The sequence below is a fragment of the Nerophis lumbriciformis genome, linkage group LG29, assembly GCF_033978685.3.
Source record: "Nerophis lumbriciformis linkage group LG29, RoL_Nlum_v2.1, whole genome shotgun sequence".
NCBI classification, from domain to species: Eukaryota; Metazoa; Chordata; class Actinopteri; order Syngnathiformes; family Syngnathidae; genus Nerophis; species Nerophis lumbriciformis.
In genome coordinates this window covers 31,417,353-31,444,981 of record NC_084576.2, presented here as the reverse complement: position 1 = coordinate 31,444,981, position 27,629 = coordinate 31,417,353, and the positions used below count along the sequence as shown (strand labels likewise).

The 27,629-nt window shown below is 39.6% G+C and overlaps 1 protein-coding gene across 1 annotated transcript; it reads left to right on the top strand.

The window, feature by feature from the left end:
* Window positions 1-446: 446 nt before the first annotated feature.
* Window positions 447-26,940, top strand: akap12a (A kinase (PRKA) anchor protein 12a). Its single transcript, XM_072911875.1, has 4 exons — window positions 447-536; window positions 22,742-22,817; window positions 22,912-26,783; window positions 26,893-26,940. Exons 1-4 carry the CDS (start codon window positions 447-449, stop codon window positions 26,938-26,940), a joined length of 4,086 nt encoding a protein of 1,361 aa, XP_072767976.1.
* Window positions 26,941-27,629: the final 689 nt, after the last annotated feature.

Here is a 27,629-nt window from a genome sequence, read left to right as displayed (position 1 = left end):
AGTCCTGACTTAAAGGTGTGGACAATGCTGAAGAAACAAGTCCATGTCAGAAAAGCAACACATTTAGCTGAACTGCACCAAAACTTAGCAGACTGACAGAAGATGAGATAAAAATCAAAGATGTTGTTGTTTTTCTATGGACTGTGAAATCCAATGAAGTGTATTTCCTGTGTTATGACAGAAGTACACCAAAAAAGGGCGCCTCAACTTCCACGCCAGCTGAGACAGATCAGCTTCATGTGACCCCCCCACCCAGCCTCCACCTCCTGCAGGAGGGTGGGGTCCTCTTCAAAAGACTAGTCCGCGTCCAAGATGCACCACTTGCCTGGCGTCCACACTGCGTGGAGGTAGTAGCTTCCAACCTTTGGAGTGGATAACTTCTTTTTTTGCACATTTTTTTGTGGGGGGGGGCTGTGGAAGAGGAGGAGGAGGGGGGGCCGGGGGTGATGGGGGACGCACAGTCAGCACGGCGAGCGAGCAGTCAGGAGGAGGCGGACGCTGCAGCGGCGGATGATATGCAACACCACAATGAGAAGGTACTTTTTACTGTTTGCATGTCAACACGGTCTTTGAACGCATCACGCATCCACACTGCTGTCCTGTGGACGTGACGATGACGATCACACTTCCTGGAGCAGGGCAGGGAATTTCACCCTCACTTATAGATTATGTCCATGATGATGTAGGGTCATGTGACCATGTGTCAAAGCGTGCACCCCCACTGTGAGACTTGAGCTAATAGTTTACTGATTAATACACCACATGGTGGCGCTGTCACTGAGCCCCAAAGTCACACTGAGTTGACACAAACTAACTTTAGGCTAATTATTATATTTTTGTAGCAAAACTATTTGCAAATCTCAATCTGTGTGTCTGTAATCTAAATCACATCTTTGTGTATTATTTGTGTGTCTGTATCTCAATCTGTGTGTCTGTAATCCAAATCACATCGTTGTGTATTATTTGTGTGTCTGTATCTCAATCTGTGTGTCTCCAAATCACATCTTTGTGTATTATTTGTGTGTCTGTGTATCAATCTGTGTGTCTGTAATCCAAATCACATCTTTGTGTATTATTTGTGTGTCCGTATATCAATCTGTGTGTAATCCAAATCACATCGTTGTGTATTATTTGTGTGTCTGTATCTCAATCTGTGTGTCTGTAATCCAAATCACATCGTTGTGTATTATTTGTGTGTCTGTATATCAATCTGTGTGTCTGTAATCCAAATCACATCTTTGTGTATTATTTGTGTGTCTGTATATCAATCTGTGTGTAATCCAAATCACATCGTTGTGTATTATTTGTGTGTCTGTATATCAATCTGTGTGTCTGTAATCCAAATCACATCTTTGTGTATTATTTGTGTGTCTGTATATCAATCTGTGTGTCTGTAATCCAAATCACATCGTTGTGTATTATTTGTGTGTCTGTATCTCAATCTGTGTGTCTGTAATCCAAATCACATCGTTGTGTATTATTTGTGTGTCTGTATATCAATCTGTGTGTCTGTAATCCAAATCACATCGTTGTGTATTATTTGTGTGTCTGTATCTCAATCTGTGTGTCTGTAATCCAAATCACATCTTTGTGTATTATTTGTGTGTCTGTATATCAATCTGTGTGTCTGTAATCCAAATCACATCTTTGTGTATTATTTGTGTGTCTGTATCTCAATCTGTGTGTCTGTAATCCAAATCACATCGTTGTGTATTATTTGTGTGTCTGTACATCAATCTGTGTGTCTGTAATCCAAATCACATCTTTGTGTATTATTTGTGTGTCTGTATATCAATCTGTGTGTCTGTAATCCAAATCACATCGTTGTGTATTATTTGTGTGTCTGTATCTCAATCTGTGTGTCTGTAATCCAAATCACATCGTTGTGTATTATTTGTGTGTCTGTACATCAATCTGTGTGTCTGTAATCCAAATCACATCGTTGTGTATTATTTGTGTGTCGGTATATCAATCTGTGTGTCTGTAATCCAAATCACATCTTTGTGTATTATTTGTGTGTCTGTATATCAATCTGTGTGTCTGTAATCTAAATCACATCGTTGTGTATTATTTGTGTGTCTGTTTATCAATCTGTGTGTCTGTAATCCAAATCACATCTTTGTGTATTATTTGTGTGTCTGTATATCAATCTGTGTGTCTGTAATCCGAATCACATCGTTGTGTATTATTTGTGTGTCTGTATATCAATCTGTGTGTCTGTAATCCAAATCACATCGTTGTGTATTATTTGTGTGTCTGTATATCAATCTGTGTGTCTGTAATCTAAATCACATGTTTGTGTATTATTTGTGTGTCTGTATCTCAATCTGTGTGTCTCCAAATCACATCTTTGTGTATTATTTGTGTGTCTGTATATCAATCTGTGTGTCTGTAATCCAAATCACATCTTTGTGTATTATTTGTGTGTCTGTATCTCAATCTGTGTGTCTCCAAATCACATCTTTGTGTATTATTTGTGTGTCTGTATCTCAATCTGTGTGTCTGTAATGTAAATCACATGTTTGTGTATTATTTGTGTGTCTGTATATCAATCTGTGTGTCTGTAATCCAAATCACATCGTTGTGTATTATTTGTGTGTCTCTATATCAATCTGTGTGTCTGTAATCCAAATCACATTGTTGTGTATTATTTGTGTGTCTGTATATCAATCTGTGTGTCTGTAATCCAAATCACATCTTTGTGTATTATTTGTGTGTCTGTATATCAATCTGTGTGTCTGTAATCCAAATCACATCGTTGTGTATTATTTGTGTGTCTGTATATCAATCTGTGTGTCTGTAATCTAAATCACATGTTTGTGTATTATTTGTGTGTCTGTATCTCAATCTGTGTGTCTCCAAATCACATCTTTGTGTATTATTTGTGTGTCTGTATATCAATCTGTGTGTCTGTAATCCAAATCACATCTTTGTGTATTATTTGTGTGTCTGTATCTCAATCTGTGTGTCTCCAAATCACATCTTTGTGTATTATTTGTGTGTCTGTATCTCAATCTGTGTGTCTGTAATGTAAATCACATGTTTGTGTATTATTTGTGTGTCTGTATCTCAATCTGTGTGTCTCCAAATCACATCTTTGTGTATTATTTGTGTGTCTGTATATCAATCTGTGTGTCTCCAAATCACATCTTTGTGTATTATTTGTGTGTCTGTATCTCAATCTGTGTGTCTGTAATCCAAATCACATCTTTGTGTATTATTTGTGTGTCTGTATCTCAATCTGTGTGTCTGTAATCCAAATCACATCTTTGTGTACTATTTGTGTGTCTGTATATCAATCTGTGTGTCTGTAATCCAAATCACATTGTTGTGTATTATTTGTGTGTCTGTATATCAATCTGTGTGTCTCCAAATCACATCTTTGTGTATTATTTGTGTGTCTGTATATCAATCTGTGTGTCTGTAATCCAAATCACATCTTTGTGTATTATTTGTGTGTCTGTATATCAATCTGTGTGTCTGTAATCCAAATCATATCTTTGTGTATTATTTGTGTGTCTGTATATCAATCTGTGTGTCTGTAATCCAAATCACATCTTTGTGTATTATTTGTGTGTCTGTATATCAATATGTGTGTCTGTAATCCAAATTACATCTTTGTGTATTATTTGTGTGTCTGTATATCAATCTGTGTGTCTGTAATCCAAATCACATCTTTGTGTGTCTGTATATCAATCTGTGTGTCTGTAGTCCAAATCACATCGTTGTGTATTATTTGTGTGTCTGTATATCAATCTGTGTATCTGTAATCCAAATCACATCGTTGTGTATTATTTGTGTGTCTGTATATCAATCTGTGTGTCTGTAATCCAAATCACATCTTTGTGTGTTATTTGTGTGTCTGTATATCAATCTGTGTGTCTGTAATCCAAATCACATCTTTGTGTATTATTTGTGTGTCTGTATCTCAATCTGTGTGTCTGTAATCCAAATCACATCGTTGTGTATTATTTGTGTGTCTGTATATCAATCTGTGTGTCTCCAAATCACACCTTTGTGTATTATTTGTGTGTCTGTACCTCAATTTGTGCGTCCGTAATCTAAATCACGTGTTTGTGTATTATTTGTGTGTCTGTACCTCAATTTGTGCGTCCGTAATCTAAATTACGTGTTTGTGTATTATTTGTGTGTCTGTATCTCAATCTGTGTGTCTGTAATCTAAATCACATGTTTGTGTATTATTTGTGTGTCTGTATCTCAATCTGTGTGTCTCCAAATCACATCTCTGTGTATTATTTGTGTGTCTGTATCTCAATCTGTGCGTCCGTAATCCATATCATGTCTTTGTGTATTATTTGTGTGTCTGTATCTCAATCTGTGCATCCGTAATTTAAATCACGTCTTTGTGTATTATTTGTGTATCTGTACATCCATCTGTGTGTCTGTAATCCAAATCACATATTTGTGTATTATTTGTGTGTCTGTGATCCAAATCACTTGTTTGTGTTGTATTTGTGTGTCTGTATCTCAATCTGTGCGTCCGTAATCCAAATAACGTGTTTGTGTATTATTTGTGTGTCTGTGATCCAAATAACGTGTTTGTGTATTATTTGTGTGTCTGTATCTCAATCTGTGCGTCCGCAATCCAAATCCCGTGTTTGTGTATTATTTGTGTGTCTGTATCTCAATCTGTGCGTCCGTAATCCATATCATGTCTTTGTGTATTATTTGTGTGTCTGTATCACAATCTGTGCATCCGTAATTTAAATCACGTCTTTGTGTATTATTTGTATGTCTGTACATCCATCTGTGTCTGTAATCCAAATCACATATTTGTGTATTATTTGTGTGTCTGTGATCCAAATCATGTGTTTGTTATATTTGTGTGTCTGTATCTCAATCTGTGCGTCCGCAATCCAAATCACGTGTTTGTGTATTATTTGTGTGTCTGTATATCAATCTGTGCGTCCGTAATTTAAATCACGTCTTTGTGTATTATTTGTGTGTCTGTATCTCAATATGTGTGTCTGTAATCCAAATCACATCTCTGTATATTATTTGTGTGTCTGTATCTCAATCTGTGTGCCCGTAATCCCAATCACGTTTTTGTGTATTATTTGTGTGTCTGTATCTCAATCTGTGCATCAGTAAATTAAATCACGTCTTTATTATTTGTGTGTCTGTATATCAGTCTCTGTGTCTGTAATCCAAATCACATTTTTGTGTATTATTTGTGTCTGTAATCATATGTTTGTGTATTAATTGTGTGTCTGTATATCAATCTGTGCGTCCATAATCCAAATCACATCTTTGTTTATTATTTGTGTGTCTGTATATCAATCTGTGTGTCTGTAATCCAAATCACATCTTTGTGTATTATTTGTGTGTCTGTATCTCAATCTGTGTGTCTGTAATCCAAATCACATCGTTGTGTATTATTTGTGTGTCTGTACATCAATCTGTGTGTCTGTAATCCAAATCACATCTTTGTGTATTATTTGTGTGTCTGTATATCAATCTGTGTGTCTGTAATCCAAATCACATCGTTGTGTATTATTTGTGTGTCTGTATCTCAATCTGTGTGTCTGTAATCCAAATCACATCGTTGTGTATTATTTGTGTGTCTGTACATCAATCTGTGTGTCTGTAATCCAAATCACATCGTTGTGTATTATTTGTGTGTCGGTATATCAATCTGTGTGTCTGTAATCCAAATCACATCTTTGTGTATTATTTGTGTGTCTGTATATCAATCTGTGTGTCTGTAATCTAAATCACATCGTTGTGTATTATTTGTGTGTCTGTTTATCAATCTGTGTGTCTGTAATCCAAATCACATCTTTGTGTATTATTTGTGTGTCTGTATATCAATCTGTGTGTCTGTAATCCGAATCACATCGTTGTGTATTATTTGTGTGTCTGTATATCAATCTGTGTGTCTGTAATCCAAATCACATCGTTGTGTATTATTTGTGTGTCTGTATATCAATCTGTGTGTCTGTAATCTAAATCACATGTTTGTGTATTATTTGTGTGTCTGTATCTCAATCTGTGTGTCTCCAAATCACATCTTTGTGTATTATTTGTGTGTCTGTATATCAATCTGTGTGTCTGTAATCCAAATCACATCTTTGTGTATTATTTGTGTGTCTGTATCTCAATCTGTGTGTCTCCAAATCACATCTTTGTGTATTATTTGTGTGTCTGTATCTCAATCTGTGTGTCTGTAATGTAAATCACATGTTTGTGTATTATTTGTGTGTCTGTATATCAATCTGTGTGTCTGTAATCCAAATCACATCGTTGTGTATTATTTGTGTGTCTCTATATCAATCTGTGTGTCTGTAATCCAAATCACATTGTTGTGTATTATTTGTGTGTCTGTATATCAATCTGTGTGTCTGTAATCCAAATCACATCTTTGTGTATTATTTGTGTGTCTGTATATCAATCTGTGTGTCTGTAATCCAAATCACATCGTTGTGTATTATTTGTGTGTCTGTATATCAATCTGTGTGTCTGTAATCTAAATCACATGTTTGTGTATTATTTGTGTGTCTGTATCTCAATCTGTGTGTCTCCAAATCACATCTTTGTGTATTATTTGTGTGTCTGTATATCAATCTGTGTGTCTGTAATCCAAATCACATCTTTGTGTATTATTTGTGTGTCTGTATCTCAATCTGTGTGTCTCCAAATCACATCTTTGTGTATTATTTGTGTGTCTGTATCTCAATCTGTGTGTCTGTAATGTAAATCACATGTTTGTGTATTATTTGTGTGTCTGTATCTCAATCTGTGTGTCTCCAAATCACATCTTTGTGTATTATTTGTGTGTCTGTATATCAATCTGTGTGTCTCCAAATCACATCTTTGTGTATTATTTGTGTGTCTGTATCTCAATCTGTGTGTCTGTAATCCAAATCACATCTTTGTGTATTATTTGTGTGTCTGTATCTCAATCTGTGTGTCTGTAATCCAAATCACATCTTTGTGTACTATTTGTGTGTCTGTATATCAATCTGTGTGTCTGTAATCCAAATCACATTGTTGTGTATTATTTGTGTGTCTGTATATCAATCTGTGTGTCTCCAAATCACATCTTTGTGTATTATTTGTGTGTCTGTATATCAATCTGTGTGTCTGTAATCCAAATCACATCTTTGTGTATTATTTGTGTGTCTGTATATCAATCTGTGTGTCTGTAATCCAAATCATATCTTTGTGTATTATTTGTGTGTCTGTATATCAATCTGTGTGTCTGTAATCCAAATCACATCTTTGTGTATTATTTGTGTGTCTGTATATCAATATGTGTGTCTGTAATCCAAATTACATCTTTGTGTATTATTTGTGTGTCTGTATATCAATCTGTGTGTCTGTAATCCAAATCACATCTTTGTGTGTCTGTATATCAATCTGTGTGTCTGTAGTCCAAATCACATCGTTGTGTATTATTTGTGTGTCTGTATATCAATCTGTGTATCTGTAATCCAAATCACATCGTTGTGTATTATTTGTGTGTCTGTATATCAATCTGTGTGTCTGTAATCCAAATCACATCTTTGTGTGTTATTTGTGTGTCTGTATATCAATCTGTGTGTCTGTAATCCAAATCACATCTTTGTGTATTATTTGTGTGTCTGTATCTCAATCTGTGTGTCTGTAATCCAAATCACATCGTTGTGTATTATTTGTGTGTCTGTATATCAATCTGTGTGTCTCCAAATCACACCTTTGTGTATTATTTGTGTGTCTGTACCTCAATTTGTGCGTCCGTAATCTAAATCACGTGTTTGTGTATTATTTGTGTGTCTGTACCTCAATTTGTGCGTCCGTAATCTAAATTACGTGTTTGTGTATTATTTGTGTGTCTGTATCTCAATCTGTGTGTCTGTAATCTAAATCACATGTTTGTGTATTATTTGTGTGTCTGTATCTCAATCTGTGTGTCTCCAAATCACATCTCTGTGTATTATTTGTGTGTCTGTATCTCAATCTGTGCGTCCGTAATCCATATCATGTCTTTGTGTATTATTTGTGTGTCTGTATCTCAATCTGTGCATCCGTAATTTAAATCACGTCTTTGTGTATTATTTGTGTATCTGTACATCCATCTGTGTGTCTGTAATCCAAATCACATATTTGTGTATTATTTGTGTGTCTGTGATCCAAATCACTTGTTTGTGTTGTATTTGTGTGTCTGTATCTCAATCTGTGCGTCCGTAATCCAAATAACGTGTTTGTGTATTATTTGTGTGTCTGTGATCCAAATAACGTGTTTGTGTATTATTTGTGTGTCTGTATCTCAATCTGTGCGTCCGCAATCCAAATCCCGTGTTTGTGTATTATTTGTGTGTCTGTATCTCAATCTGTGCGTCCGTAATCCATATCATGTCTTTGTGTATTATTTGTGTGTCTGTATCACAATCTGTGCATCCGTAATTTAAATCACGTCTTTGTGTATTATTTGTATGTCTGTACATCCATCTGTGTCTGTAATCCAAATCACATATTTGTGTATTATTTGTGTGTCTGTGATCCAAATCATGTGTTTGTTATATTTGTGTGTCTGTATCTCAATCTGTGCGTCCGCAATCCAAATCACGTGTTTGTGTATTATTTGTGTGTCTGTATATCAATCTGTGCGTCCGTAATTTAAATCACGTCTTTGTGTATTATTTGTGTGTCTGTATCTCAATATGTGTGTCTGTAATCCAAATCACATCTCTGTATATTATTTGTGTGTCTGTATCTCAATCTGTGTGCCCGTAATCCCAATCACGTTTTTGTGTATTATTTGTGTGTCTGTATCTCAATCTGTGCATCAGTAAATTAAATCACGTCTTTATTATTTGTGTGTCTGTATATCAGTCTCTGTGTCTGTAATCCAAATCACATTTTTGTGTATTATTTGTGTCTGTAATCATATGTTTGTGTATTAATTGTGTGTCTGTATATCAATCTGTGCGTCCATAATCCAAATCACATCTTTGTTTATTATTTGTGTGTCTGTATCTCAATCTGTTTGTCCGTAATCCAAATCACGTGTTTGTGTATTATTTGTGTGTCTGTATCTCAATCTGTGCGTCCGTAATTTAAATCATATGTTTGTGTATTATTTGTGTGTCTGTATATCAATCGGTGTGCCTGTAATGCAAATCACATCTTTGTGTATTATTTGTGTGTCCGTATTCCAAATCATGTCTTTGTGTATTATTTGTGTGTCTGTATCTCAATCTGTGTCTGTAATCCAAATCACGTGTTTGTGTATTATTTGTGTCTGTATCTCAATCTGTGCGTCCGTAATCCCAATCACGTTTTTGTGTATTATTTGTGTGTCTGTATCGCAATCTGTGTGTCCGTAATCCAAATCACGTGTTTATTAATTGTGTGCCTGTATCTCAATCTGTGTGTCCGTAATCCAAATCACGTGTTTGTGTATTATTTGTGTGTCTGTATCGCAATCTGTGCGTCCGTAATTTAAATCACGTCTTTGTGTATTATTTGTGTGTCTGTAATCATATGTTTGTGTATTATTTGTGTGTCTGTATTTCAATCTGTGCGTCCGTAATTTAAATCACGTCTTTGTGTATCATTTGTGTGTCTGTATATCAATCGGTGTGCCTGTAATGCAAATCACATCTTTGTGTATTATTTGTGTGTCCGTATTCCAAATAATGTCTTTGTGTATTATTTGTGTGTCTGTATCTCAATCTGTGTGTCCGTAATCCCAATCGCGTTTTTGTGTATTATTTGTGTGTCTGTATCTCAATCTGTGTCCGTAATCCAAATCACGTGTGTGTATTAATTGTGTGTCTGTATCTCAATCTGTGTGTCCGTAATCCCAATCACGTTTTTGTGTATTATTTGTGTGTCTGTATCTCAATCTGTGTGCCTGTAATGCAAATCATATCTTTGTGTATTATTTGTGTGTCTGTATCTCAATCTGTGCGTCCGTAATTTAAATAACGTCTTTGTGTATTATTTGTGTGTCTGTATATCAATCTGTGTGTCTGTAATCCAAATCACATCTTTGTGTATTATTTGTGTGTCTGTATATCAATCTGTGCATCAGTAATTTAAATCACGTCGTTATTATATGTGTGTCTGTATATCAGTCTGTGTGTCTGTAATCCAAATCACATTTTTGTGTATTATTCGTGTGTCTGTAATCATATGTTTGTGTATTAATTGTGTGTCTGTATATCAATCTGTGCGTCCGTAATCCAAATCACATCTTTGTTTAATATTTGTGTGTCTGTATCTCAATATGTGCGTCTGTAATCCAAATCATGTGTTTGTTATATTTGTGTGTCTGTATCTCAACATGTGCGTCCGTAATCCAAATCATGTGTTTGTGTTATATTTGTGTGTCTGTATCTCAATATGTGCATCCGTAATTTAAATCACGTCTTTGTGTATTATTTGTGTGTCTGTATCTCAATCTGTGTGTCTGTAATCTAAATCACATCTGTGTATTATTTGTGTGTCTGTATCTCAATCTGTGCATCCGTAATCCCAATCACGTTTTTGTGTATTATTTGTGTGTCTGTATCTCAATCTGTGTGCCTGTAATGCAAATCACATCTTTGTGTATTATTTGTGTGTCTGTAATCCAAATCACGTCTTTGTGTATTATTTGTGTGTCTGTATCTCCATCTGTGTGTCTGTAATCCAAATCATGTCTTTGTGTATTATTTGTGTGTCTGTATCTCAATCTGTGCGTTTGTAACCCAAATCACATGTTTGTGTATTAATTGTGTGTCTGTATCTCAATCTGTGCATCCGTAATCCAAATCGTGTGTTTGTGTTATATTTGTGTGTCTGTATCTCAATCTGTGTGTCTGTAATCCAAATCACGTCTTTGTGTATTAATTGTGTGTCTGTATCACGATATGTGTGTCCGTCACTTAAATCACGTCTTCGTGTATTATTTGTGTCAACACACATAAATGGAAATAGACACTTTTTGATATTTCATGTTCACGCTGAGAAATCATTAATCATTAAAAAGTTGTCACAGGGGGCATTTTTACCACTGTGTTACATGGCCTTTCCTTTTAACAACACTCAGTAAAGGTTTTGGGAACTGAGGAGACACATTTTTGAAGTGGAATTCTTTCCCATTCTTGCTTGATGTACAGCTTAAGTTGTTCAACAGTCTCCCTTCTCATATTTTAGCCTTCAACATTTTCGATGGGAGACAGGTCTGGACTACAGGCAGGCCAGTCTAGTACCCGCACTCTTTTACTATGAAGCCACGTTGATGTAACACGTGGCTAGGCCTTGTCTTGCTGAAATAAGCAGGGGCGTCCATGATAACAACATATGTTGCTCCAAAAGCTGTATGTACCTTTCAGCATTAATGGTGCCTTCACAGATGTGTAAGTTACCCATGTCTTGGGCACTAATACACCCCCATACCATCACACATGCTGCCTTTTACATCAGTCCATCTTAGATGAGCTTGTGTTTTCTGGGTGTTGTTGATAAAAGGTCAAAGAGAGTGACATTTCCCTTTCCACTCTTTGTTCTCTTCCTCACACTTAATGAGGTAATATTTTAAGTACCGTATTTTTCGGACTACAAGTGGCAGTTTTTTTTCATAGTTTGGTGCGACTTATACTCAGGAGCGACTTATGTGTGAAATGATGAACACATTAGCGTAAAATATCAAATAATATTATTGATCTCATTCACGTAAGAGACTAGACCAGGGGTCGGCAACCCAAAATGCTGAAAGAGCCATATTACCTGCCCGCCACCCCTGTTGCCGGGGGCGCGTAACAGGGGTCACTCCGCGCGCAGTGCGCTCACGAAAGGGGTGGGGCTCACCCTGGTTGATATAGACAGCAGGACGGTGGCCATGGAAGTCGGAACCCGCTAAGGAGTGTGTAACAACCCACCTGCCGAATCAACTAGCCCTGAAAATGGATGGCGCTGGAGCGTCGGGCCCATACCCGGCCGTCGCCGGCAGAGAGACGCGCTTGGAGGTGCGCTCAGCGCGGCTCCCATATGATTGCGCACTGGTGTGCGTCTGGGTCGTGACAGCGTGGCACGCGCAAGTCTGTGCTGCATTGGATCAGTCTCCTTTCTTTAACAGGCAAAAGCTTTATAACCTCACCATACCTGCCAACTTTTAAATCAGAAAAACCTAGTAGCCAGGGTCCAAGGGCCGCAGGCCCCGGTAGGTCCAGGACAAAGTCCTGGTGGAGGGTTCAGGGCTTCGCCCCCCGACGCAAAATGATTATTAGCATTCAGACAGGTTAAAATGTTGCTAAAACCATCACTTTTCTATCAGTCACAGTGACTTTTCAAAACAAAAATATTACAGCAAAAATCATATGGGTTGATTGACATGTTTATTCTGTAAGCTAACTTCAATAGTTTGAAATTATTTTGACAGTTAATGCCAGTTATCCTGTCAACCTTTCACAAGACTTCAATTTGTTAATTGAAAGTATAAACACTTTTTACAGTAAACAAATGGTAAAACAGTACTAAACAATTCCATTAAAAAAACAAAATTGGTGTCATTATTAACTTTCTGTCCAAGCTTGTATAATCTACTGCCTTGTTCAATTGTAAAAAATATTCTGTGCCTAAAATTCACATTTCTATCACAATTATCATACTGTAAACATGGTAAGCTAACTTCATTAAAATTAATAGTCCTGTCAATAGCATGGAATTACAATTCAAATGTAGTTTTTTTGTAAGCCTTTCAAAAGAATTCAAAATATGAAAAATTCATGAAAATTAATTGAAGCCATCAGACACTTGAAAAGTGGCACATCACATCTCTAATGTAATCATTTGAACTTTTCAACAGAAATAGCACTGCAAAAATATTAAGGACATACTTCTGTATTTTGGTAGTTATGCTGTCAACATTTAACAAGATTTCTTCAACTTGGACTTGTTTTAAATGTTTTATGCCACTTCAAGTTGTCAAAGACGTGCTGTGAAATACAGCCGACAAGATTGCGCACCAAACACGAAGCAAGGCCAAAGCGCATGCATGCAGGTGCAGGAGAACAAAGGACTTCTTTCATTTAAGGTTTGTGATAAACCATCAAACTCATTAGTTAAAAGGACTCTATAGTAATATAAAGCGAATTTTTCTGGACATTATCATGCAAGAAAAGTTTATTTTTGGGATCGCGATCACCGCGTAATGATTTTTAAAGGTTGCATTACAAACATTTAACTGTCCCATGTGATCAGCCAGTGCGATTGGAAGTCCATGCTCAATTATTGCCTCCGTAAATAAAACTTCGGCATTTATCACATCCAAAGAATCTGTTTGGGCGACGAAAAACGTTGAAAGTTTTCCACTTGTATCGCTAGCAACGGCATTAGACTTGTGTTTTTTTGTCCCAACGTGGTCTTTTACATCCCTAATTCCTCCGTGTCCGATCGAAAAATCTTGTCTGCACAAGGTGCAATTCGCGTAGTTTTCACCCTTTTTTAAATTTTTTTATTAATATTAGATATATAACAACGGGCGGATGGCGGGCGGGTGCAGTTCTGATCAAACGTTACATCGGGTGGATGGCGGATGGTTGACGACTTTCTGACGCGGTTGCGGATGAAATAAATTGCCTATCCGCGCATCTCTAATATGTACATATAGCTAGTCTAAATAGCATGTTAGCATCAATTAGCTTGCAGTCATGCAGTGATCAAATATGTCTGATTAGCACTCCACACAAGTCAATAACATCAACAAAACTCACCTCTGTGTAAAGTTTGGTGGACAAAATGAGGCAGAAAAAGAAGCGGCATAAAACGCGTCCTAGAAAGTCGGAGAAAGTTACACATGTAAACAAACTACGGTGAGTTCAAGGACCGCCAAAATTAGTGGGACAAAACGGCGCTCGCCAAATACTGGAATCAGTGAAGCATGTTTAATATAAACAGTGTGATTTATAACAATTAGGGAGGCTTGTGTCATGTTTGTCCTGTTACAGAAACAATATTAAAACAAAAAATAGATTTTTTTCCGCCTCATCTTTTTCCATTTTTCATACGTTTTTTTTAAAAATCTCCAGAGAGCCACTAGGGCGGCGCTAAAGAGCCGCATGCGTCTCTAGAGCCGCGGGTTGCCGACCCCTGGACTAGACGTATAAGTGTTGGAATAATTGTAAGTTATCACAAAAGAAACGTTGTATTATGAATGCTGTCTTTCGAGGCCTAACAAGAGGAAGAAGGCTCGTGAAACGCCACTGTGATTTCAACACGGACAGATGGCAGGATCTGCTCAGCTTCCAGAGGAACTCTCTTTGAGATGTCAAACGAACTCTCTTTGAAGTATTTCACAAACTCTCTTCCAACTGTTTGGTGACCGAGGTCAACGCTATTTACGACCCGCTGCCCTCTTGAAGTCCCTGTGGTCAGGAGACGGGAGGGGTTATCCATTGTCCTCCAACACCTGCCCCAGCTGGATCCAGGAAGAGCCCAAGCCCGAGAAATCCTCTTCTTGGACTTCAATGAGACCGAAAACAATGACTGTTTTAAATACTTCCCATTCCTGCTGTGACATGTGTTGGTGCGTGAACATTGAACATCTGAATAAATGAGGAGACGAAAACCTTCTTCATCAGAGCGTGGTGCAGGACTGTGCAGAGAGTGCAGTGGCCATGTCTCTCCTCAATATTGAGTCCAAATTGAATTCTGTCTCTGTTTGATTCCTTGCCTTTTGTCTTGTTTAATAGATACCACAGTGTTTGAACGTGACAATAAGATTTCATGGGATTTAGCGATTAGGAGTGACAGATTGTTTGGTAAACGTATAGCATGTTCTATATGTTATAGTTATTTGAATGACTCTTACCATAATATGTTACGTTAACATACCAGTTGGTTATTTATGCCTCATATAACGTACACTTATTCAGCCTGTTGTTCACTATTCTTGATTTATTTTAAATTGCCTTTCAAATGTCTATTCTTGCTGTTGGCTTTTATCAAATACATTTCCCCCAAAAATGCGACTTATACTCCAGTGCGACTTATATATGTTTTTTCCTTCTTTATTATGCATTTCGGCCGGTGAGACTTATACTCCAGAGCGACTTATACTCCGAAAAATACGGTATTCAACTGTAGAGCTGCGAAGATTAATCAATTAAATCATTTCAATTAGAAAAAAGCTTGGTGAATTATGTTGCTTCGATTAATTGTTTGACTGTAACTTATAAAAAATATATAAAATCCAGACTGCATAAAAGAAGGTAAAACAAGTTGAATAGAAGTAGCGTTAACCCGATACCAATATTTTAGTACCGGTAACAAAATGTATTTCGATACTTTTCGGTACTTTTCTAAATAAAGCGGACCACAAAAAAATTTCATTATTGGCTTTATTTTAACAAAAATGTTAGTGTACATGAAACATATGTTTATTATTGTCATTTAGTCCTTAAATAAAATAGACAACTTGTCTTTTAGTAGTAAGTAAACAAACAAAGACTCCTAATTAGTCTGCAGTAACATATTGTGTCATTTATACACCTATTATTTTATAAAGGACAAACTGTAAAAAATGATTATTAATCCACTTGTTCATTTACTGTTAATATCTGCTTATTTTCTGTTTGAACATGTTCTATCTACACTTCTGTTCAAATGTAATAATCACTTATTCTTCTCTTCTTCGATACTTGACATTAGTTTTGGATGATACCACACATTTAGGTATCGATCTGATACCAAGTAGTTACAGGATCATACATTGGTCATATTCAAAGTCCTCATGTCATACCTGCCAACTTTTGAAATCAGAAAAACCTAGTAGCCAGGGTCCAGGGGCCGCAGGACCCGGTAGGTCCAGGACAAAGTCCTGGTGGGGGGGGGTTCAGGACGACGCTAAATGATTATTAGCATTCAGACAGGTTAAAATGTTGCTAAAACCATCACTTTTCTATCAGTCTATCATATATGTTGAAACTTTCAACAACTTGAAAGAATAAGATTTTTGAGAGTATTTGGTTCAAATGACACAATATAAATAAGACATGTCATTATTGATATTGCAGACATCGTTGTAACAAGAAACTTCAGGTCGAAATTTTGGTTTATGAAAGTAATATAAATAAATATAAATATAAAACTTCATGACGACATTTTTCAAATTAATAAAGAGTAATAGAATAGTATGATAGTTATATGTTACTTGTTTTGAACATGTTATCGTTATCACAAATAAAAAGATATACCGTATTTTCCGCACCATAAGGCGCCCTGGGTTATAAGCCGCGCCTTCAATGAACGGCATATTTCAAAACTTTGTCCACCTATAAGCCGCCCCGTGTTATAAGCCGCATCTAACTGCGCTAAAGGAATGTCAAAAAAACAGTCAAATAGGTCAGTCAAACTTTAATAATATATTAAAAACCAGCGTGATGTGGGCGCGCATGGAGTCGTATATCAACATGGACAGAGCTGCGTGAAAAAAGCCACCCGGCCTCTTCGCGTAAACTTCCCTTAACCACTCGCTCATCTTTTCTTCATCCATCCATCCCTTCGAGTTAGCTTTTATGATGACGCCGGCTGGAAAGGTCTCTTTTGGCAAGGTCTTCCTTTTGAATATCACCATGGGTGGAAGTTTCTGGCCATTAGCATGGCAAGCTAGAACCACAGTGAAGGATGACTTCTCATTCCCTGTGGTGCGAATATTCACCGTACGTGCTCCCGTTGTATCCACAGTGCGGTTCACAGGAATATCAAAAGTCAGTGGAACCTCGTCCATGTTGATAATGTTCTCTGGCCGGATCTTTTTTTCAGCTATCTTGTTTTTACAATATGCACGGAAAGTAGCCAGCTTTTCTTGAAAGTCTTTAGGCAGTTGCTGTGAAATAGTAGTCCGTGTGCGGATGGAGAGATTGCGTCTTTTCATGAACCGGATCCCTGTCGCTTAGTAGGAGCCATTTTGTGGTCTTTACAGATGTAAACACACAAAGGAAATGAAACGTACGGTAATATCCGCGCGCTTTTTCTTCTTCTACGCGGGCGGGTCGTTGCTTACAGTAGAAGAAGAAGCGCTTCCTGTTCTATGGGGGCGGGTGCTTACCTTGGCGGTTGCTTGCGTAGAAGAAGAAGCGCTTCCTGTTCTACCGGGAAAAAAGATGGCGGCTGTTTACCGAAGTTGCGAGACCGAAACTTTATGAAAATGAATCTTAATATTTATCCATATATAAAGCGCACCGGGTTAAAAGCCGCACTGTCAGCTTTTGAGTAAATTTGTGGTTTTTAGGTGCGGCTAATAGTGCGGAAAATACGGTAAATGTTTTCGCCTGTGGAAGCCGTATTGCATTCCCTCGCTAATTCCTCCGTGTCCGATCGAAAAATCTTGTCTGCACAAGGTGCAATTCGCGTAGTTTTCACCCTTTTTGGAACGGATAATTATTCCCGGATAGGCTTTTGAATATTCTTCACGGAATGACTGCGGTTTTCTTTTCGGTTTAAGACTCGTTTGCGATTTTTCTCCGGCTGATTCCATGATCGTTCGCTCGTTTGGAAACAATGGCAACTGGTGCCTCGTGCTTGGCAGCGGTGCTATAAATAGCCTCGCGCATGGCATTCGGAACGGCTCGATAGGAAGTTACGGGAAGCAGTGTCGATTGTCGTTGTTGTTACGCGATTTCGTGAATAAAACTTAAAAAAAAAATATTTCTTTAATTAATGAAAAAACGTATTTTTTATCACTGCAACCGTAACCCGGAATAGGTTGATGAAAACCGTACTAATTACGGGAAAACCGGAGTAGTTGGCAGGTATGCTTATATGTTTTTTTCCTTCTTTATTGTGCATTTTCAGCCGGTGCGACTTATACTCCAGAGCGACTTATACTCCGAAAATTACGGTAGTCAACTGTAGAGCTGCAAAGATTAATCAATTAAATCATTTCAATTAGAAAAAAGCTTGGATTCACTGGTGAATTATGTTACTTCGATTAATTGTTTGACTAACTTATAAAAATGTATAAAATCCGGACTGCATAACAGAAGGTAAAACAAGTTGAATAGAAGTAGCGTTAACCCGATACCAATATTTTAGTGCCGGTACCAAAATGTATTTCGATACTTTTCGGTACTTTTCTAAATAAAGGGGACCACAAAAAAATGTCATTATTGTCTTTATTGTAACAACAAATGTTAGTGTACATGAAACATATGTTTATTATTGTCATTTAGTCCTTAAATAAAATAGACAACTTGTCTTTTAGTAGTAAGTAAACAAACAAAGACTCCTAATTAGTCTGCAGTAACATATTGTGTCATTTATACACCTATTATTTTGTACACATTATAAAGGACAAACTGTAAAAAATTATTATTAATTTACTTGTTCATTTACTGTTTTAACATGTTCTATCTACACTTCTGTTCAAATGTAATAATCACTTATTCTTCTCTTCTTTGATACTTGACATTAGTTTTGGATGATACCACACATTTAGGTATGGATCCGATACCAAGTAGTTACAGGATCATACATTGGTCATATTCAAAGTTCTCATGTGTCCAGGGACGTACTTTCCTGAGTTTATAAACACAGGAAAAAAAGATTCTGTGACGATAAAAAATATCGATGTAATCATAGTAGTATCGACTAGATACGCAATTGTACTTGGTATCATTACATTGGATGTCAGGTGTAGATCCAACCATGGCGTTTGTTTACATTGTGACACCGGTGAGCTATTGTATCCTCCTACGGTGTGTAGTGAAGCATGTTTAGATATTCCTCGTCCTCCAGTGATAATGTTACTTGTAAGAAACTTACTTTGTCACCATGGAGATAAGGATTAGTGATTTAGAAGTAGACTGCGGATGGATAGCCATGTCTTAAAGCACCTCTTCCTGCGGGCGTTTCAGTGTTATAACTTCACCTTTATCTTTAGTTCAGTTTAGTAGTAGTTTAGTACACACCTTGTCTGCTTGTAAGTACTCCGTGATCGTGCGCTGCCGAACATGCTCCTCTGCTCGCAAAACCAGCAATGTCATGACGTGACGACGCGCCGTCATGCCCGGGAACCGGTACCTTTCAAACAGAGTATAGTACCGAATACGATTCATTAGTACAAGTACCGGTATACCGTACAACACTAAAAAGAAGGTAAAATAGGCTAAAAGGTAAATAGAAGGTTATAAAAGTGAATTGAAGGTAAAAAAAGGGAAATAGAAGGTCAAGTAAACACAAAGCCGAAACAAGGTAAATAGAAGGTGAAAGAGGTACATGAACAATAAGAGAAGGTCAAGAAAAAGTAAAAGAAGTGAACCCAGTCACTGCTGTAGTGATGGTTTGGTTGTGGTCAGGGAGGATGTTGCTGCCAATCAGTCTACACCAGGGCAGCTTACCCCCACCATTGTGTGAATGCAGAATGAATAACGGGTTTCAGTGTGAAACGCTTTATGAATCAAATCCAATAATACTATTATTTATGCTGGAAACTTAAAAACTGCTTGGGTACAACCACAAACTCGACATGTAAAACATATAACTACCGTATTTTCCGCACTATAAGCCGCCCCGGGTTATTAGCCGCACCTTCAATGAATGGCATATTTCAAAACTTTGTCCACCTATAAGCCGCCCCGGACTATAAGCCGCGCCTACGCTGCGCTAAAGGGAATGTCAAAAAAACAGTCAGATAGGTCAGTCAAACTTTAATAATATATTAAAAACCAGCGTTCTAACAACTCTGTCCCAAAATGTACGCAAATGTGCAATCACAAACATAGTAAAATTCAAAATAGTGTAGAGCAATAGCAACATAATGTTGCTCGAACGTTAATGTCACAACACACAAAATAAACATAGCGCTCACTTTCTGAAGTTATTCTTCATTCGTAAATCCTTCGAATTCTTCGTCTTCGGTGTCCGAATTGAAAAGTTGGGCAAATGTGGGATCCAAAATGGCCGGTTCCGTCTCGTCGAAGTCATCGGAGTCAGTGTCGCTGTTGTCCAGCAGTTCTGTGAATCCTGCCTTCCGGAAAGCTCGGACCACAGTTGTGACCGAAATATCTGCCCAGGCATTTACGATCCACTGGCAGATGTTGGCGTCGTCTGGCGCTGTCTCCCTGTCTTAGTGAAGGTGATGTTGGCGTCGTCTGGCGCTGTCTCCCTGTCTTAGTGAAGGTGATGTTGGCGTCGTCTGGCGCTGTCTCCCTGTCTTAGTGAAGGTGTGTTCGCCTTCGGTCATCCATTGTTCCCACGCCGTTCGCAGTCGTGATTTGAATGCCTTGTTGACACCAATATCTAGCGGCTGGAGGTCTTTTGTCAATCCACCCGGAATGACGGCGAGTATTGAATTAAGCGCGTAAGCGTGTCTCTTAATGTGATGTTATGAGCTAGCAAATACAACAACTACACTACCCAGCATGCAACGATAGTGACGAGCATGCGCGGTAGCCCTGAGAAGCGTTGTTGTATGCTGGGAGTTAGAATGTGGTTATGAGCACGCTGTGAGTAAACGTTGAGAACTCAGTTAACACGCCTCGTCTGCATTATTTATAATTAGACAGACAACACACTTAATAGGAGCCATTTTGGGGTCTTTACATAAACACACAAATGGAAATGAAACGTCACATATCCCAGCATGCACCGCGTGCTTCTTCTTCTTCCGGGGCGGGTGGTTGCTTACAGTAGAAGAAGAAGCGCTTCCTGTTCTATGGGGGCGGGTGCTTACCTTGGCGGTTGCTTGCGTAGAAGAAGAAGCGCTTCCTGTTCTACCGGGAAAAAAGATGGCGGCTGTTTACCGAAGTTGTAAGATCGAAACTTTATGAAAATGAATCGTAATATTAATCCATATATAAAGCGCACCGGGTTAAAAGCCGCACTGTCAGCTTTTGAGTAAATTTGTGGTTTTTAGGTGCGGCTAATAGTGCGGAAAATACGGTAGATGTTTCTTTTTTTTTTTTTAAAGTACTTGATTTGGGATGAGAATCAGCACCTCCAAGTCCGAGTCCATGGTTCTCGCCCGGAAAAGGGTGGAGTGCCATCTCCGGGTTGGGGAGGAGATCTTGCCCCAAGTGGAGGAGTTCAAGTACCTCGGAGTCTTGTTCACGAGTGAGGGAAGAGTGGATGGTGCGGCGTCTTCAGTAATGCGGACACTGTATCGATCCGTTGTGGTGAAGAAGGAGCTGAGCCGGAAGGCAAAGCTCTCAATTTACTGGTCGATCTACGCTCCAAATCCTCAACTATGGTCATGAGCTTTGGGTTATGACCGAAAGGACAAGATCATGGGTACAAGCGGCCCAAATGAGTTTCCTCCGCCGGGTGGCGGGTCTCTTCCTTAGAGATAGGGTGAGAAGCTCTGTCATCCGGGAGTAGCTCAAAGTAAAGCCACTGCTCCTCCACATGGAGAGGAGCCAGATGAGGTGGTTCGGGCATCTGGTCAGGATGCCACCCGAACGCCTCCCTGGGGAGGTGTTTAGGGCACGTCCGACCGGTTGGAGGCCACGGGGAAGACTGGAAACGCCTCGGGATCCCCCGGGAGGAGCTGGACGAAGTGGCTGGGGAGAGGGAAGTCTGGGCTTACCTGCTTAGGCTGCTGCCCCTGCGACCCGACCTCGGATAAGCGGAAGAAGATGGTTGGATGGATGGATCGATACTTGATTTAATACCAACTAGAGATGCGCGGTTTGCGGGCACAACCGCGGAGTCCGCGGATTATCCGCGGATCGGGCGGATGAAATAAAAAAAAATTAAATTTTATCCGCGGGTCGGGTCGGGTCGGGTGGTTGAAATAAAAAAAATTAGATTTTAAATAGATTCAGGCGGGTGGCAGTTAAACCAATTGGTAAATATATATACATAGTTAAATGTTGTTACCCACATACGAAAAACGAGCAGGCACCTGCTGCATATGCCACAACAGAAGAAAAAAAAAAAAAGTGATGGACACTTTTACGGAGCGGGGAAGGGACGCCTCGCCGGGGTCCGGGACCGAGGCCCCTTCCCCCGAGAGGGCCCCACCGGGAGCCGTAGCTGAGGCGATCCGCGAGAAGGGCCCGACGCACGTCCAGGGTCACCACCGCACCGACACCCCGCCTCGTCCGCCTTCGCCGCGGCCGGCGTCACGCGCAGCAGGTAAGCAGCTTACCTGCCCGCCACCCCCGTGGCCGGGGGCTCGTAACAGGGGTCACTCCGCGCGCTCCGCCCGTGCAGCTTACCTGCCCGCCATCCCTGTTGCCGGGGGCGCGTAACAGGGGTCACTCCGCGCACAGTGCGCTCACGAAAGGGGTGGGGCTCACCCTGGTTGATATAGACAGCAGCTAGGACGGTGGCCATGGAAGTTGGAACCCGCTAAGGAGTGTGTAACAACCCACCTGCCGAATCAACTAGCCCTGAAAATGGATGGCGCTGGAGCGTCGGGCCCATATACCCGGCCGTCGCCGGCAGCGAGACGCGCTTGGAGGTGCGCTCAGCGCGGCTCCCATATGATTGCGCACTGGTGTGCGTCTGGGTCGTGACAGCGTGGCACGCGAATGTCTGTGCTGCATTGGATCAGTCTCCTTTCTTTAACAGGCAAAAGCTTTATAACCTCACTAATGCCTTGCATCGTCTATATTAGATATATAACAACGGGCGGGTGCGGGCGGATGCGGTTCTGATCAAATGTTAGATCGGGTGGATTGCGGATGGTTGACGACTTTCTGATGCGGTTGCGGATGAAATATTTGCCTATCCGCGCATCTCTAATACCAACACAAGGTATTTTCTATTGTCTTAATTTCTCTAATCCCATTTTGGATTTTTATTGCAGCTTATCACCAATGGTAAATCAGACGGTCCTTCAGTGGAAGTCCACGGTCTCTGCGAGGATGACGTCACTTCACAAGGTACTACAGCTGTCCACTAGTGGTAGCGCACCTGTAATTACATCACTAAATCATGTTATCTAATGCAACTTTCTATCGGCCGTTCTTTTTCAAGCAGAGGAAGATCCGGAAAAGCCCCCTGAAGAGATGGAGACACAGTTGGAAAATATCACAATGAAGGAATCGAGCAAAGCAGCTGACCAGGAAGTGTCCTTAGTGGACAGTCAAGTGGAAGAAAAGCATGATGACCTCAATGAGAGCTTTAAGAAATTGCTCAATAAATTTGGTTTGAAGTTCACATTGAAGCAAGTCTCGAGTGACCACGCCGAGATAGGCCATGTCCCTGAGGCCGACACGGAGGAACTTCCGGTCGAGAGTGTTGTTGATAGCGTGAGAACTGAGCAGACTATGACACTGGAAAGTGAATCAATGTGTCCGACACAAGGAGAAACAGGAGAGAAGGTCCAACAAGACATCCAGACACACAAACCTGACGTACATGAAGAATGGACACACTTAGAGACCACGTCTGAACACGATCCAGCATCTAGCACCGAAGACGACGTGACTATGTCGCCCGTTAAAAGGTTCTTCACGACAGGAATCTTTGCCGTAAGACGGAAAAAGAGACAGCTGGAGGAAGACGAAATCATTACAAGAGAGCTGGTTCAACAGGACGCAGAAGAAACTGCACCAGACCAGCACGATGAAACTAATGAGATGAGTCCATGTACTGATGCTGCAAAAGATAGCCAAGAAGAAATTCCATCAAACCATCCAGTCAGCGAACCTAAAATGTCTCAAGAGACAGAGAATATTCAAGCCAGTCCTCTGAAAAGGCTCCTGCTAAAATCTAGTTTGATTAAACTGCCCAGAAAGCAAAGAGACGAAAAACCAATTGACGTGGAACTCCCAGGGGGATGTCAACTAGAACCCACGGCTGAGTCAGAACAGCTTGGGTCCACAACGAATTTGACCATTGATCCGAAAAAGGAAAATACAGCAGAGGTGACTGCAGAGGAGGAAAAGAGCGCATGGGCCACATTTATTAAACTCTTATCTCCAAAGAAGCGTTTAAACAGGTCCCTCTTGGATGACAAGGACACACAAATTATGATATCAAAGGAAGATGAGATACTAGAGCGCAGCATGGAAGAGAGCAAGAAGCGCAGCGATTCCGTTGTTTCCTGGGATTCTATTCTTTGTGGTTCTGGAAGGAGGAGAAGTAATAGACCTTCAGACTCTGATGAGGAAACACCACCAGCTGATCCTATTTATGGGTTAAAAAATGGTGTGGAAGAAACAGAAATTAGTAAAGACAATAGTGAGATTCTAGCCTCTTCCCCCAAACAAGCTGGAAGCCCCGTGGAGGTCGATGGAGAATCTCCATGGAACGCCTTTAAAAGACTGCTAAGCCCAAAAAGGAAAGCCAAGCGTGAAGGGGTAAGTGAAAGTGACATGATTCGTGAAGACTCCTCGTTTTCATCAAAGATTTTCCTAGGCCAGAAAAATAGAAAGTCTGTCACAAAGAAAGACCAGGTAGCATCTCCCTGCGAACCTGATCAAAACCTAACTCCAGATGAATCAGAAATACCTGCTATTGTTCCACTGTCTGAATTTGATGCTGTTGAAGCGAATGTTGAAGCAAAAGAGACAAATGTAGAAAGGAAAGTATCAAATGAACCTGACCAGGTCACAGAACAAGATCAACCATTAGATGACCTACAGAGTGTAGACACCACAGTCCAACATTACTTAGACAACAAGGCACGTACAAATGAAGACCTTGACGACCTTACGGAGTTCATCAGCAACCAACTCAGTGATATTCCAGAGGAAAGCGAAATGACTCAGACCATGGCCACACCAGGATCAGCTACCAAAGATCTGATGTCTGAGGCCATTACTGCACCTGTGTCTGCAGATTCTACCCTCGCCAATGAAAGCGAGATGATCTCTGCAAACTCCCAGATATCAGAGTCTTTAAATACATCCGGCGACACTACACCAGTCCCTGCTGAACCAGAAGTCAAGGAAACAGAGAGACTTTTAAAGCAAGTTGTTGAAACTATCTTCACAATGCCAGAGGTAGAGCCATTGATTAATAGTTCTGCCTCTGATCAAATACTTGAAACATTTGCCCAAGAGGAGCTGAAAACCCTGGAAGGCAACAAATCTGATGTTGCCACCACCAATGAAAAAGACAAAACTCCAGCAATGGCAAACATATCTAAAGTCATAGAAGCTTGCTCAATTGAAACTCCACCTCAGATTCCAAATAAAGTGCTTGACACCATTGAAATGACAGTTAATGACGCAAAAGAAGCTGACCGGTCCCAGGCGGCAAACACTACAAACAAACTTGACAGTTCTGATAAGGTCCATGATTATGTGGGCTGTGTGATTGACGTCAATGGATCGCCGAAGCTGTTGTCTAATAGTAAAGAAATGATCACAGGGGCGGCTGAAAGCAAAGATGGAGCAGCTGACTGGGATGTGCAAACTTTACTTGACACTATTGACAAACCACCAGTTAAGGATCACCCTCATGCGTTGGATGGGGACTTGCAAAAAAAAAGAAAACAGAAGGAAAACAATGTCCAGCAAGTTGAAAGGGAAGTTATGCTGGATGATTTTCCAGCAGATGAAGTCAAAGGAAAATCAGATAACCTTCCAGGAGCATTAACAGAGGAACCAAAGCCGCCAAAAGACATTTTACCTGAAGCCGTCTTGGATTCTGCTGCCAAAGGTGAAGTTTTAGAGAAATGTATTGTTGAACCAGTTGAAGATTATATAATTCCAGTCACAATTAAATTCAAAAAGGCAACTGCGCCGCTACAAGAGGTTTGTGCAGAGCCAGAAATCAAAGACGATGCAGAGGAATCAGTGTATGCATCTAAAAAAGAAATTAGTCACAAGATAAAGATAACAGAAGATTTGGAAGCAAAAGAGTTGGAATTAGATGACACAAGCATCCAAGCAATTAAATCAAAAGAAACATCAAAAACAATATGTCCAAAAGAAAAAGTGAGAGAAAACCTCTACAAAGACAGCCTTCTGGGAGATCAAGACCATATTGAGATAGAAGACACCGAAGCAAGAGATGCACCTGAGTTTGAACTTATCCGGGAAGAAAATATTTCAGTAGCATCACAGCAAACATTTCAATCAGGTGAAGTTGCTATCCAAGCCATTGACCATAACGTATTATTAGAAAACATTCTTGCAAAACAATGTCTGAGTGAAGAACCCAAAGAAGAGACTGTACCTATGCCTAAAACTAAAGCTGAGCCAGAAAAAGACCAGAAGGCACACAATGATTTCGAAACTGAAATGATAAAAGATGTAGAAGTAACAGAAGATGATGTCCAATTAGTTAATGCTGAAGAAATATCAGCAGTTACGCTTGCAGAAGAAACTGTGAATCGTAAAGTCCAAAACAGATCTTTGCCTCTGACTGAGGTCAATCTCGAGCATATAAGGAAAGACATAAGGACGGTGGATGCAGTCACAACTAAACGTACTCAAAAGCAAGAAATAACTGACGAATTACAAGGCACAGATGTAGCTGATGTCCCTTACTCTGAAGATAGAGAAGTATCAGAGGGCATACACCTAGAGAAAACTGTGGCAGAAAAAATGCAAGAGGAAAAGGCGCCACTGGTAGAAAAAGATACATCAAAAATGAAAATTATTGAGGTGATTGAAGCTGAAGCATTATCAAAACAGGCAGAATCCGATAAAGTTCTTATGCAATTACTTAATACTAAAGAAGAAGTCATCTTTGCAGAAGTAACAAAGACGGAATATCCCAAAGAGAAATCCGAGGTGCCTCCAACTGTTGTTGAACCAGAAAATGAAGGCCAGAAATTAGTGGGTGCAGTGAAAACTGTAATTGAAACTGAAACTGAAAAAGCCGCTACAAAAAAGGAACAAGAAACAACAGAAGGCATTACTGATGAAACAACTGTTCCAGTGGAGGAGACTGTGCCAATGACAGAAATTAATGTCAAACAAGAAGACCAGGAAGCAGTGGATGCATCTAAAAATGAAATTTGTCAAGAGATAGAGGTATATGAAGATGATGTCCAATTAGTCAACGCTGAAGAAATATCAGAAGGTACGCTTGCAGAAAAAACTGTGAAAAGTGAAGTCCAAGACAGAACTTTGTCTCTTACTGACATCAACATTAAGCCTATGAAGAATGTGGATGCAGCCACAGCTAAACTACAGGAAGTAAAAGAAATAGTACAAAGCACAGATAAAATTGTGAAAAACACAGAAGCTGAAGCATTATCAACACAGAGGGAATCATATAAAGTCAATGTCCCCTTATTTGGTACGAAAGAAGAAGCCATCTTTGCAGAAGAAACAAAGACGGAATATCCCAAAGACAAATCCGAGGTGCCTCCAACAGTCGATGTTGAACCAGAAAATGAAGGCCAGAAATCAGAGGGAGTAGCCAAAACTGAAATTACACAAGAAAAAGCTGACACAAAAAAGGAACAAGAAGCAACAGAAGGCATTGCTGAAGAAGGAACTGTTCCAGTGGAGGAGACCGTGCCAGCGACAGAAATGAATGTCGAACAAGAAGACCAGGAAGCAGTGGATGTATCTAAAAATGAAATTTGTCAAGAAATAGAGGTACCAGAAGATGGAGAAGCAACAAAGTTGGAATCAGATGACACAAACATTCAAGCAAGTAAATCAGAAGTAGTATCCGAAAACATATTTTCAGAAGAAAAAGCAAGAGAAGACCTCGATGAGGATATCAGGTCGCTAGCTGAAAACAACGAGGAGCGAGAAGACAAAAACACCAAAGTAACCGCTGCA